The sequence below is a fragment of the Vulpes lagopus genome, chromosome 12 (genome assembly GCF_018345385.1).
Source record: "Vulpes lagopus strain Blue_001 chromosome 12, ASM1834538v1, whole genome shotgun sequence".
NCBI classification, from domain to species: Eukaryota; Metazoa; Chordata; class Mammalia; order Carnivora; family Canidae; genus Vulpes; species Vulpes lagopus.
In genome coordinates this window covers 9,585,545-9,599,821 of record NC_054835.1, presented here as the reverse complement: position 1 = coordinate 9,599,821, position 14,277 = coordinate 9,585,545, and the positions used below count along the sequence as shown (strand labels likewise).

General features: G+C 48.3%; 1 protein-coding gene across 1 annotated transcript in view; it reads left to right on the top strand.

Annotated features, from left to right (window-relative positions):
* DDX31 (DEAD-box helicase 31) overlaps positions 1–14,071 on the top strand; it is a 68,931-nt gene extending 54,860 nt beyond the window's left edge. The window contains exon 20 of the mRNA XM_041727221.1: positions 13,292–14,071. Coding sequence (XP_041583155.1) covers positions 13,292–13,475 — 184 coding nt within the window. The 3' untranslated portion in view covers positions 13,476–14,071. The remainder of the gene's footprint in view (positions 1–13,291) is intronic.
* The last annotated feature ends 206 nt before the right edge of the window (positions 14,072–14,277 follow it).

Below are 14,277 nucleotides of genomic sequence, written 5' to 3'. Positions count from 1 at the left end.
CTGGCCATGTCACCACTCAGTTACAGCTACTTTTTGGGTTGTTATGCCCTTCTTTTGAAGGCATTTCTCTCCACACACTGACATCCTCCCATCCCACCCCCGCCTTGATAACGCAGACGGGCACTCACAGATACAGTAGGCACCTTTTTTATTTGGGAAAATCTTGTCACTCGTGCAAGAAGAATGACTTTGCAGCTAATCTGCACATGGACCGTATAATTGTGGTCAGGATAAGCAGCAGAGAAAACTTGACAGATTTTCCACACCTCAGTCAAGGCTCAAGCAAATGCCAGTTGCTGCTTTTTAAGGACTGGGAAGAAAAGTCCATTAAAGCCCACAAAGTGCAGAGAGTTATACTGTGGCCACAGTGATTGTTCTGAGCTCAAGCGTCTCCTGAAATCCATCTGTCAAGAAAGAGAGTGGTTTCTTATGTTTTTGTATGGGTGGATCAAGTAATAGCACTAAATTCGCCAAATTATTCTGCATTCCATTTGATGAGGTTTACTGCCTAGAATAGTTAGATGTTACATGCAGACCTTTGATACCTGTGAACCAAATCCATCCCACGCTAAGCAAGATCCTGTCTCACCTTGTCATGCATCAAGCAAGGGGTTCTTCTGAGCGTTAAAAATATGAAGCAAGGACAAGTTAACTTAGGAGACTATTTCCGTGTGACAGCAAAGGGAAGTTTTATCTCATCTGTATGCTTTTATTCCTTTACTTGACCACTGTTCAGAAAAAGAAATGTCCCCAAATGAGATCTTAATCACCAGGTCTGTGTCTATTTTTTCAGTGCTTAGTTCTGAAAGGAACACAAGATGTTTCTCCCCTGCACACAAATACAGTCATTGTTACAAAACTCTTCTGACACCTACACACAGGCCTGCCAAAGCAACCCCCACCCCAACCACCGACATAGACATGCACACAGAAAGTCAGTACTGTTGGTAAAATATTGAATGGCCCCTTAGCAACATCCATCACAAACACAGTATTTTCCCCCTGTGAAACATAGTTCTGATTTTGAAGCAAGGTAGATTCAGCAGTTCCTGAGAAGCAAAGGTAACAGACCTTCCAAAGTTTCCATCTTCCCAGGAGACACTGAACCCTAGTACTACTGTCTGCTGCGGGAGGGCAGAGTTGTGTTGTTTGCCAGGGTGTCTGTCTGTGTGGGCAGTCGCACATGAGTCGTGAGGAGGCACACTGTGGAGGGCTATGGATCCCCTCAGCTATCTGACACTGTGGAAAATGGTTCAAGAATAGAATACCTCACCATGTTAGTGCTACCAGGCCGATATGGAAGAGCAAGTCTGCTGGTTTTAACCACCCTGTTTCATGTGAGTTATGTGCTATTATCATGAATGTGCTGTGCTTCCCCAAACGATTTAGTTTGTAGCTACCTAAGACTTGTTCACCTCTGGCCACTGCCACCTGTGTCTTTCTGATGTTTTTCTGAGTACCTAGAACCATCTGGGGCATCGCCTTTATCAGTAATCCATTAACTATGCTCCTCTGTTCTTGCTCCCTCCTCTTAAAATTAGTAGAGAAACAACAGTCTGAATTGTTGACTGGTCATAAAAGAAATGTAGTTTTGTTTTATTTGTATAAGTTTTCTCAAACCAACCTTGTTAAAGTGTTACCTGATCTTATCAAACAGGTAAGCAATCTGAAATGATAGATCTCTTAACCCCTAACACCTGGATCTGCATGTGCTTGGCCAGTGCTCAGCAGGCTGTAGTCAAATGCAGGGGTACATGGGGCTGGCGCCTCTACGTCCTGGCCTCAGGTCAGAGCCACCAGCACCCAAGCACCGCAGAGCTTTGCCTTAACCCCAAAGTCCCAGATACAGTGTATTCTCTACAAGTAAACATCCTCCTGGAGAGGATGCTTGCCAAACTTTTCCCATCTGAATTACCACAAACGCTTTATCACCAAAGTTTAAACTAGGGGTTTTACATAGCTCCATCTAGGGCCTTTTTCAGTTTTGGAGGCCTTTGCCCAGTCAGTTGCTCTGGTTCTCACCCTGGCCTAATCAGTAGCTATTAAACAACTATCAAGAGTTCCTGCACTGACTAGTAATCTAGTGCCCCACTTGTGTCTTCGGTGCTGAGCAAGGGAGGATCACCCAGTGATAAAGAGTTGGGATTGAGCCACTTAACCCTCTTTGTGCCCTGGGATGGGTGACTCTCCCTCTCTCTACCTAGTCCCCTCGCCTCCCAAACATGAACATGCAGGAGCCCTTGGCTGTTGGTTACAAAAATGACAATACTGGTGGTTCTCTGTGCCCTCCTTCCCTGTCCCTGTGAGCTTCCCTGGGATGGGGAGTGGGAAGTGTGGCTAACAGCTGTGCAGCACCCTTGAACTTGTCTTATCAGGAACAACCTTGAAAATGTGGAACTGGTCCTCTCTAAGATGAGCATTAAGAAGCTGCAGCTGCACTTCCCTGTAAAGCAATATTCTCATCATTAGGAGCAGCTTGCCTGCCAATTTTTATGTGGCATTTACAACCTCCCTAATATCACTTAATTAGCTGAAGGCAAACCTGGAATATTGCCCACTGTGAAAATTTTCTCGATTTCATTCTGTAAAAAAGACAGATTGGCCAAACATGAGATCAGAGGCTAGACAAAAGCCACACTTGAAAGCATGGGGATCTCTATGAGAGCCTCTTCACCCCCCACATGCAGGCCAGATCTCTCCTTATCTGGTCTGCAGCAGCGTTGAAAACTGCTGATCACCCTGGCTGCCTTGCACTAGTGTCTTCATACCACTTCTCAAACCCTGCTGCGGTCAGTGGCAGCCCTCAGCCCCTCATCTTCTTTGGCCTTCTGGAGCTGTTGTCTGTGGCCACTCTGCTCCCCTCTGACATGTGCTCCGAGCCGAAGAGCTTTCACACCCCTCACCCATTACACTTGTGAACACCCTTTCTCTGGGTCTCATGGCTCTAATGACTCTGACAAGTGACAACAGCAGACCCCCTCTTCCCGAGGACCTGCATGGCCCCCACTTGCCCATTCTCTCAGGGCTTTTGCCTAGCTCCTGAGGGCCTGGGCTTCTCGCCACTCCTCTTTATCTTTGGACCCCAGTTCCTCTGCAAGGAGGTCTTTGGGCTGCCTGCCCAGGTGGGCACCCCACCATCCCCTCACCCTAGACTGCCATCTGTTTGTGTGGGTGTTTGTGTGGTTCATGTCTATGTCCTTCAAGTGTAGCTCACGGTGGAAACCTGTCTGGTTTTTCTCATCACATTCCTAGTACCTCCCATAGTACCTAGTATACAGTGGATGCTCGGGGAATAGTTTTGAACAGGAGAATAGAAAATGAAAGCACCCTGTAATTTCAAGAGGAAGAGCATGGTAGGAAGAAAGGAAAGATAAGGAAAAGAGGTAAATACCTCTTACTTACCTCTTTAGTGAACTCTGCAAACAGCCAATCCTGTGTGGGGGAATTGCTGGGGGCGGGGAGCACACTTGCTTTACAGAACTGTCTCCCTGTTGCCTCCTGTTCCACTCCTCAGTCAGACTGTCCTGGGAGAACAAGAATTGGGTTCATCATCTTCTGACACAGTTTCCCTGGCTTCACAGGTAGGGGAGGCCTGGGGATAAGCCAGGTCAGGACCCTGCCTCTAGAGGACCAGAGCAGATACCCCATTGGAAGGCCAGATAGCTTGACTTCAGCCTGAAGGACAGAGAGAAACAGCTGAGGACCACCAGATGACACCTTGAGAAAGATGTGCTTGTCCTGTTGAACAGGGGAGCAGACTCTGCCCTCAGACTCTCCTGGAGAGCTGTATACAGTAGAGACACCCAGGCCCCAACCCAGGCAACCACGCTTCAGTGAAGCCTGGAGTCATGAAGAGTGGGATGGAGTCATGAACGTAACAGGTCCCTAGACCCAGGTCCTCGGAGCAGGTGATGGGGTGTCCTTAACACAGTAAGACGGTGAGGTGCTGGCTATGTGTTTGTGTGCTCTGAGTTTGGGTCAGGATTAATTCATGTAGAGCGTGGGTGAGCTGCACTGGTTATGCATGAAAGTATGTCCCACTGGCCTCTCTGTTTGGGAACTAAAAGGGTCACTTTGAAGTTCACACTGGATTATCACTTTGGGGCATTTGTACCAAAGAGAATCTACTCTTGTATGTCCAGACTGAGACGGGGACAGGAAAAGTACTGTGGAAGGTGGCCTGGCCTCTTCTGTTGGAAAAGACGGCACAGCAGAGTTGTCGCTCAGAGCCTGTGTGTCGGCGAGTCCCCTGTTGGTTTTGAGCTCGCCAAGTTGCGTTCACAGGCAGCTCCGGGCAGGTGGCACAGTGTGGGCGCAGGCTCTGGTGGAGGGCTTGCCCCCTTCTACCCAGCTCACCTGCTACACACCCAGTCTTCATTCCTTCCCTGCCAGGTACTGTGCCCTGACTTCATTATAGCAGGGCACATGCAGCTTTTTACAGAAGAAGCCTTTTGCTTCTACCACTATTTTTTTCTCTCTGACACCATGCAATTACCAGCCCTGTGCCTCCTTGTGGAACAAACAGATCCTCATCCCCCCTGGCTAATGAGGCGATTAGAGGGATTTCATGGTGACCCTACTCTTCCTCCACACCTGGGTCACCTGCAGACCGTGGGAGACACAGGCTGTGCTTTCAGTCAAGCAGTCAGGGCCAACGACAAAGAACAGGAACCCAGCCAGCCTCTCCTGGGAGGATGCTGGGCAGTCACAGTCCCTGTTGGAGCCTCCCAGCCACTGGAGTTGGGAGACACGGCTGGCCCAGCATGACTCAACAGACGGCAGTTAAGGCTGCATGCAACAGGATGCCCGGCTCTTCTTTAGATTGGCCTTGCCCAGAGCTCTTGTGGTTTATTCCATTGAAAAAATAGGAAAGAACGTGACAGACCCTAGCTTTTCCTTCACTCCATGTGGTTCGATTCAGTTTTAGTCATTCTGACCTGTCTTGGCCCTTCCTATGGTGACTCACTCCTCTGATCTGTTCCCATGGGCCTCGGGTTCCTTTCTGAGTAGGAAAGCATGCATCCCCAGCCCCTCCATGCTCTCCTTACTTCAAAGAGGCCAGAGTCTTTGCATCCTGTTACGACCTAAATGAAATGATTCCAGGTCTTTTTCAGGTGTCCTCTTCATTCTGGCCCTGACGTTACAGCAGCAGTCTGAAATGGAGAGTAACATCTTAAGTACTTAGTAATCCAGAAGAGGGATGCAGTTTGAGCATCGCCCTGGAGCAGCAGCTGGGCCTGGGACTCTTCGGGGCCTCTGTGTGCCCTCGGCTGTGCCGAGTCCATGTGCATATCCCACTGAGACTTCACCAGGGCCCTGTGACCAAGGCTGGTCCCCAGTAACCCAGTGGACATGGCAGGCCTGATCTTGTGGCCCCGAGTCTGAGAGAGCCTGGAGCCCACCTCTGAGCACTTGGCTGGTGCCTTGTGTACCCTTTGTGGAAGTTTCCAGTTTCTAGAGTTAATATTGGACAAAGAAAAAAGTATTTGGAACTTGCTACACATATTTTTCTATGTGCAAATAGTTGCTCTCCATAGTAGTAGAAGAAACAGACTTGAAGCAGGAGGTCATTGGGTTGTGTATATGGAAAAATTTGATTTGAAACCATCAGAGTGGTGACCACTGGAGTGGGTGGTAGAAGCTTTGAGTTTGTGGGGCAGTTAACCTTGAAAGATCTCTGAGAAGAGATGATGGCAGGGAGGATCTGGATCCCCCTTTTTCTCTGGCTTCCTTCCGGATCCAGAGGCAGAAGGATGCAGTGGATTAGGGAAGCCTGGAGCTGGTGTCAGATGTTCTGAGCTTGATCCCAGCCCTGGCAACAGTGTACCTGTGCTGTGGGGCTCATGGGGCTGTGAGGAGTGGAGGCGGTACTAACCGTGTAACAGCTGGCCCGTGCTGAGCCTGGAGCAAATGCTGCTTTCTCCCAGTGTCCCATCCTGCTTCCTCTCTGAGTCTGTAAGAGAGAGGTGAGCACTTCCTGGAATCTTCTCAGTGCTTCCGCCACAGTCCGCCCTTGACCCGCCTGTTGCCGCCTGTTGTGTGGCTCCTCAGTCTGGAAGGCCTCTGCTTTAGGCCTCCCGGCTATGGGGGTCACCACCTCCCCAGTGGCCCCTGCTTACTGTGAGAGCTCCTAGAAATGAGCCCCACTGGACCACTTTCATTTTCCCCCCATTGGTCTGATTTTCATTCTGTGGTCTCTGTGAGATTCAAATGCTGAATGTGCATGATTTGCAAACACAAAAATACAAGGTGTTGTTATTGTTGATCAAAGCCATCCCTGGTCCATATGACAGGTGTCGGATATCTGATGATGGCTCCTTATCTCCCGCCTTTCCTCTTTTCCATAACTGTTAATAACAATAACGGTCAACATTTAATGAGGGCCTTCGCAACAGGCACTGTGAGAAGCGCTTTGATTCATTAGTTCACTTAATCCTTTTGTGAGTGAGCAGACTGGCACGAGGAGAAATCAGGCCTCGGCCAAACCGAAAGAGTCGCACAGCGCGTGTGGGACAGTGCCAGGGTCCTCTCCCTTGGAGGGGCCACCTCTGCTGGTCACAGTCCTTCATCTCAGCAGCTCTTCTCTCAGCCCAGGTTCTTTACAAAATCGGGTTTATGAGACTCCTCAAATGTGCAGCAGAGACTGATCAGCACAAAAGAGGACAATGATATGGTAGCTGTTGGTCTGTTGATGGTAAGAGCGTGTGGGGGACTCAGCATAGACTGGGCTTACAATGCAGTGGGGCCCCTCATAGGGAGGGGCAAGTGTTCTTAGGCATCCAGGCCTCTTGGCTCCCTGCCTCCTGCATTCTTGTCATCTGGGTCATCCTGTGGCTTAGACTGAAACTGGCCAACTAAGCCCCATCTTGTTTGCACGTGTGGTAGTTCTGACCAGCCCGCTGCTTGGCCTCAAGAGCAAGACATTGCCTGTGCCCTGTTGTGTTTCACCTGTTAGCTGAAGGCCCATCCCTTCGGCCTGCTAGGGTGTGGCAGGTGTTTTGTCATCCCCTGTGTTAACTGTCCCTGCAGGCTGCTTTTCATCTGGAGATGTGATAAATATGCCTCGTAATATCATCCAAGGCATCCATAGTAATGTCAAACAGGACAGGCCCAGAGGGCTGAGCTCTGGGGTTTGGTGCTGCAATTTTACACTGAGCTTATCAATCTCAGACAGCATTTTCAGGATATAGCCCTACCAGTTACAAATACGCTTAATTGTTTCCACACCTACTTGATTTTTCTCCATCTTGGTATTTTCACAGAGAATTAAAATGTGTAAAGAGCACTTAACATGCTTGTAGGTGTCTGTGGAGGCACTTTCTGACATGGGGGGGGTACTCAGCTGAAAGAAAGCAGTTGACTCCACGGGGACATCAGCTAGGTGAGGGGCAGAGCTGGGATTCTAGCCAGAGTCATCAGAATTCTGGGCTTCAACCCCCTCCTTCCCCAGCGCTGCCCACCTGCCCAGGGATGTCTATGCCTGCATCCTGATAAAGCTGCTCTAAGAATTTCTGTCACTCAGGTAAATAATCTCAAAGTTCCTGTCCATTCTGAGATTCTGGTTCCATTCTTCCCTTTTAGGCCTCTGCTATCTCTGTCCTCCCTTTCATTGTGCTGCCCGCCAGATGGCAGATCTATCATGCTGTCAATGTATTGATTGCCTGTGGCCAGTGTGGCCTAGCAGCATGCCTGCCCTCAACCCAGGGCATGGAGTTGTCTTCTGCTTTTCACTGGGTCTTGTTCTTGGACATAAGGCAGAAACTCACTGTTTATGAATCCCTGTGTCCACAAAGGCACACTCGGGAATTTTTCTGCAGTGTCCATTGCCACAGGGAGGCTCCCCTGGAATGGGGTGCTTTCTGGGGCCCTCATAGGTTCACAGAAGCTAGAGTTGGTTTGATGCTAAGAAGTCACAAAGAAAACATCCTTTATAGGGTCCACCCACCAGCTTACATCTCTGCCAGAACAGAATCCAGAGGTTAGAGGAGTCTTGATACAGTTGCTCTTCAGTGACCTGAAAGCTTTGGGTTTAATAGTGTGTAGGCAAAATTATCGTCCCATGCTACCTGATTCCTTACCTGAACTACTTTGTTGCACCAGAGGGACTGCTTGTCAGATTCTCCCTGGAGTTGTACGTTACTTTTACTGTCATCTGAGAGCCACCAAAACCCCGCTCAGACATTGCTGGCTTTTCCTTCATCCATAAGAGCAAGGTGGGAAGTAGAAACTTTTGAGTCCACCTCAAGCCATCTGAAAGCATCACTGTTTCCGACCAAGGTCACTTAGATCCCAGCTTTTCTTCCAGCTGGGGGGCTTGCTTCCCTACAGAGTCCTTGGTGGGGGCCTCACCGTGGTTCTGAGTCATTGGCTTACATGCAGCAACTTTCAAATCAGAGAAGTAAGTAGATTTTACTACTCCTCTGTGTGTCTATTTTAAGAGAAAAATCCTTCACAGACTCATTCAGCCAGCCAAAGGGACAGAGGTTTTGGTAAGTAAAGATTTAAATACTTTGATATTTCGTTATAGGACAAAAATCTACCATTTGGTTTATTTTATTTTTCTTAAAATAAATATACTTTTTTTCTGATTATAAAAATAATGCATGTTTGCTGTAAAAATTCAGGAAATAGAGAAAAGCTTAAAAATCACCCATAAACCCACAATCTGAGTTAACCTTGAATCACATCTTTTGTGCCCTTCAAACTTCCTCTGCAAGTGTACATATTTGTGTTTGTGTCAATAATGAAACTGAAACAGATTGTGCTTTTTTTTTTTTTTTTAGATTGTGCTTTTTTTTTAAACTGCTGTTTCTCAACTAAGTTATCCAACCATTACATTTAAGATGTACTCTGTCAGGGCCTCCAAGAGTCTGAGGTTTTAAGATAACATGAACGTTGTCTTGTTAAAAGTATTTTGGGGTACCTGACTGGCTTAGTCGGTTGAGCTTCTGACTCTTGGTTCCAGCCCAGGTCCTGGTCTCAGGGTTGTGGGATTGAGCTTCTCATTGGGCTCTGTGCTTGGCATGGAGCCTGCTTAAGATTCTCTCTCCCCCTGCACCCCCCTTTAAAAAAAAAATGTCATGAAAGAGACTTCTTGTTTGGATAAGGACTCACCATGGTAGTTAAGTGTGCACGTCATGGGGTCAGATTTTCGGGGCTGATCCAGTTTTTCTGTCAGTGGTTGGTGACTCTGGGTGTGCTGCTTCTCTTCCCTGTGCCTGAGATTCCTCACCAGTAAGGTCGGGTTGCTGACAGTGCCTGTATCATGGGGGTCGTTGGTGAAGGAAGTGAGTTGAATACTTGTCAAGTGCCAAAAACAGTACCTGACCTGCTCCAAGGGCCACATGAGTGTGGTAGAATTACTATTCACGTCACATGGCCAGTTTGAAAGACTTGGATTTGACTTCTTTTGCCTTCAAATCCCTTCACCACCCCCGTGTCAGTTACGTGTTAATATATTTGGTAGACCTCATTAAGGTTAGCTACTGTCATCCTCATCTCTTTAAATGTTGCCTGCAGGAAGTGTTCTGAACATCCTAAAGGGTGTGACAGGGACACATTCTGAGTCCCCGGGGGGCAGATTTATTGTCCAGTGACTGTCTCGGATAACCGGATAGCTGTTGGGGAGAAATCGTTAAACCAGAAGAAAATCTAGATGGAATTAAGGGAGTAGCAGACTGAAAGAAAATAGGCTTGAACATTTTTCAATGCTAGGATGAGGAAGACTTTTCTGAGCCTGACCTTAAAGCGATAAAATGGAAAAGAAAACATTGATTGGCTGGATAGTATATAAATATAAAAAAATAAAGTGAAACACTCTGTCCTGCAAAAGGACACCACTAACACAACCCTGGGCTGGGGTGGCTTCCTACCTGGGGTGGCTCTCTGTGAGACTGTTGATAAAGCTGAGAGGAGGTCCTGGGGCCCCTCTTCTGCAGCAGTAACCCAAGCAGGCATATTGATTTCCTAATTAGGCTGTGATTTCACCTTATTGGCAGTGAAAGTGGCATCTGCCCATCCTGCCGGGTAATCTAGCCTGGTGACCAAGGGGGCTCATTCAGCCTTCACTACAAGGGAGCTCCCTGTGGTTAGATAAACTGATCTGTTGCTTGGTAACTGCGGGATTACTCGGGTGGACTGGGAAGTCCTGGGAAGTCCATTCGAGAGGGGTTCGAGTATTTGGAGGGCAAGGAGGGCAAGAAAGTTGGCGAGTCCCTGGGAGAACTGTAGCTTGGCAGGAGAAGGAAGCGAGAGCCCACATGCACACGGTGCAGGCCTGGGTTCAGAACATTCCACCTTCCCATCTGTACATTGCCTTCTCGGCCCTGGGCCTCAGAACAAAGGAACAGCATACAGCGAGCTGGCCGAGGGGGAAGATAGATCCTGCTGCTCTGACAGCACGAGGCTCCTGCAAGGCTCATCCTGAGGTCCTCATCCTGAGGAAGCAGTCTGGGTCTGGAAGGTGAAACCCTGCTTGCTCTCGGGACCACCAAGAGCCTCAGAGTTTGGTCTTGGGTTCCAGGCTGCAAGTACATTAACCAGAAGGAGATCATAAAATAGCTAGGACATTTTGAGATGGTGAGCGCAAGGCTTAAGCGAGACCACCTCCAACACATGCTTTCAGTGCTGTCCTCTACCACAGTGTGGACTTGAAGATCCTTCATAAACATGCCCACCAGACGGGATGTTCTGCTGCCTGGAACACCCAGCTTCATGTGTCTGAGAAGGGGGCAGGGTGTGTGTGCGCGCGCGTGTGTGCCTGCCTGAGTGGTGCCTCTGTCCATGTGGTCTTCGCTCTGGCTGTGGGGCCACTGGTTGGGGGGCTCAGGTACCCCACCGAGCGCCTTTGGCAGGGAGTATGCCCCCTTGCAGCCGTTATTGCTCTGTCGGCGGTTAGGGTATCAATCGCTCCAATTGGGTTCTGGTTATATATTCTGCTTTAGCTGTGGCAGGAGCGATCACTGCAGTAATAGAGCTTATGCTGGGGAGGATATTTTGACTGAAATTTTGCATATTTTGAAACTTAGGTTGTTACATTTAAAATTATACACATTGTGAGTACCTGGCTTCAAAAGGGGAAGAAGCAGCATTTCTTCCTGTCAGAACCTTTTCACTCCGCCTGTCATGTAACCCGACTAAAAATAAACTACAAGCATGAGAACTGGCAGCCTTCGCTTTGGAACATGCTGAGTGCTCCCAACTGCAGGCCTGTGTCCTTCCTCTTCCCGGCCCTCCGCCGGGGACAGTGGGCCACACTGTCCACTGCCCCACCTGGGTCACAATGTCTACCCCATTAGGAGAGGGGGCTGTAAGCAGAAGTGCCCTGGCCTGCCTCCTGTGTGGCCTTACGGGAGTTGCTTGGTACCTCTGGACCTCAGTTTCCTCGTTTTTAACTGATTGACCAAAATCCACATGCTCGGTAGCAGCCTGTGTGTCTATTAAACCCTTATATCACTTTTGAGCTTTGTTCTAAGTGTCATCCTGTTGTTGAGATGAGGAAACTGAAGCCCAGACAGCCTTGCTCTTCATTCCTCTGCCACCCACATTCAGCCCCCATTGTCCCCTGTGTGAGCACAGGACTCTCCTGTGTCAAATCGTAGTATTTGTCACCTTTGATCCTGCTGGCCTTCCTCATTGTTCACCCCTGGACCAGAGCAGCCTGGTGGAAAGACTGTGGGCTCCAGTCCCTCTGGTGTGTGTTTGCATCTCTGCCTCTCACCTAGGAGCTAGATGGTCCTGGGCAAAGTACTTACGCTCCTCCAGAGTAGGTTCCTTATCTGTGAGAGGAGGGTGCTATCACACCTCCATCATCCAGCAGAGATTATATGAGATTATGTGGAACCCGGAAAGCGCTTCCCTCTATATTCCTAATCTCGCTAAGTATTGCCACTGACTCACCCAGGCACCCTTATGGTAAATTCTAACGCTTAAATATGGGCTCGTAATTATCCTTAAATTTTCTTTTTTCCCAGCAAAATGTGACTGTATTTCCCCCTGTGTGTCATGGTAGGAAACCATGTTCTGACTGTACCACGGATTTAGCTGCACTGTTGCTTGAACCCCACCTCGTGGAGTGTGCCTATAATTAGGTGTAGTTGCCTTAACCTACTTATGATGCCATCACAGAATCCTAGAGCCTACTTATGACGCTGTCACAGAATCCTAGAGCCTCATCTGTTTATTAGCATAAGTTAGTCCTGTTACTAATTGTTCAGTTTTAAAGGAGTTCCATTATGTTTATTTTGAGCATAGCTTTAGTCCAGTCAATCTCTAATTTTTACAAAGAAAAATTAGAAAGAAAAGGTTGTAACTGTAAGTCACAGAGGGTGATGTGCCTTTTGTAAGAACCCCAAGACACCATGATACCCCAGGACACCACCATTGGGAGGTTGAGAGAATGGCCCACATAACAGTATGAGTTTCTGGTATTGTTGTTTGGGTTTAATATCGTGTCCTAAGAAACATTTACTCTTCCATTTTCATAATCCTTCTTCCTGTGTACAATTGAACTTCTACAAATATCTCCCTCTGATCTTCTGATCAAATGGTAAGCTGCTGTCTCTTGAAAATAGTTATTAGGATTCAACTTCGGAGACTGATTTTCATTTCAGCCTTGGGCACTTTCTGAGTTGGTTGGGGGCAGGGAGACCCCTCTTGAGCTGCCCCATGTCTGTGGTCAGCTGAGGGCTGCCATTTTGGCTGCTGTGCAGACACGGACCCGGCTGCCCCTGCAGACCCTTCATTTGGGGTTTTTGAGGTCAGAAATATTTACTTGAGTGTCCTCGGTCAGTGAAGAGGTATCTGTGACTGACATGCCAGCCTTCCCTGTTTGGCCTCTTTGTCGTCGTTGTCGGGAGGAGGCCAATCGCTTTGAACTGCATGGAGCTCGCTTGCAGGAAGCCACTGGTGAGCTCTCACCGCTGAAATGTTGTTGAGTTTTCAGGCGGGTTTTTCCCCCCATCCTTTGGCAAACAGCTGGATCATACACTTCGTTTGCCATCAGAGTATGAGTGTGTATCGTTCTTTTTTTTCCATGAAAACAACATAGAACAAAGCCTCACTTTTAAAAATGCCATGATATTTTGCCACCGTTATGAAAATCTGTCAGTGCCGTATCTAATCTTCCGGTGCATAGAATATCAAAACAGGCGCTATTGAAGGGATTGTGCTTCTGTTAATACAAAAATGTCAGTTCCACAGTCTTGGAACCAGCTGCTCTCAGCCTCTTTCCAATGGGAAGGAAAAAAATAATAAAGTTTCTTTTCCCCCCTCTGCTGTTACTGTTCCTCAGGCCTGACCTTCATAAGAAGAGCCACAGTACACACCACCGCCTTGCTGAAATCTTGCGTTCCGAATACTCAAGTGGGATGGAGGCCGGCATCGCCAAGGTCGAAAAGCAAAACAAACATGCAGAGCCCGGCAGCCAGCCACGCATCGCCGTCTGTAGCCAGTGCCCAGCCTTGGCCGTGGGATAAACTAAGAAACACTTTCCATGAAGCAGAAAAACCCTAAAGGACTTATCAGGGTTCAACAAGACTTCCCAAAAAAGTTTGCATTGTTGTTGTTTTTTTAACTCTGCCTCCACAGGCCTGGGGCTTCGGGGGATCCTGGAGGCCCCAGAGGCCAGGGCTGACTGCCCGTCCTTGCCAGGAGCCTTGTGGGAAATATTGGTGCCACTTTTCCCTGTAGATACATGTCCCTGACCCAGAGAAGCCACAGCCCTTGTCCCAGCATGTCAGCAGGGCGGGGGTCAGCGTCATGTAGACGAACTAGTTAATGCTTACCTTCTGTGAGATAGCTCATACTTCTACTCTTTCACCAGCACTACACACTCATCGTGGCCTGCAGCTTGCATGGTGCCCCCTCAACCTCGGGCGAGGGCCTGGTGCAGCAAGCAGCTGCAGGGAGGCCTCTTCCTGCCTCGGGACAGGGTTCTGAACGAGTGTCCGAGTTTTATGTTAGCTGCCCTGTATCAGCACACGGACTACAATGCATTTTGTAAAATAGGATTTTAAAAACTGGGATGCGGTGTGTGAAAGCGAGAAAAAAAAAAAAATCAGCTTCTTTCCTTGATATGCAAGTGCTTTGTGTAAAAGGACCAGCAGCTTTGGGTGTGGGTTGGAAGGCTCAAAGTCCCGTGTACAGGCTGCTCCAAACCCCACGTTGCATTCCTGAACGTGGCTTCCTTTTTCATGTCCACGGGAAACTTCTGTCACGGCTGATGGATGTACTGATGTCTTTTTTATTTCTTCTTTCTTCTTCTTTTTTTTTTTTTTT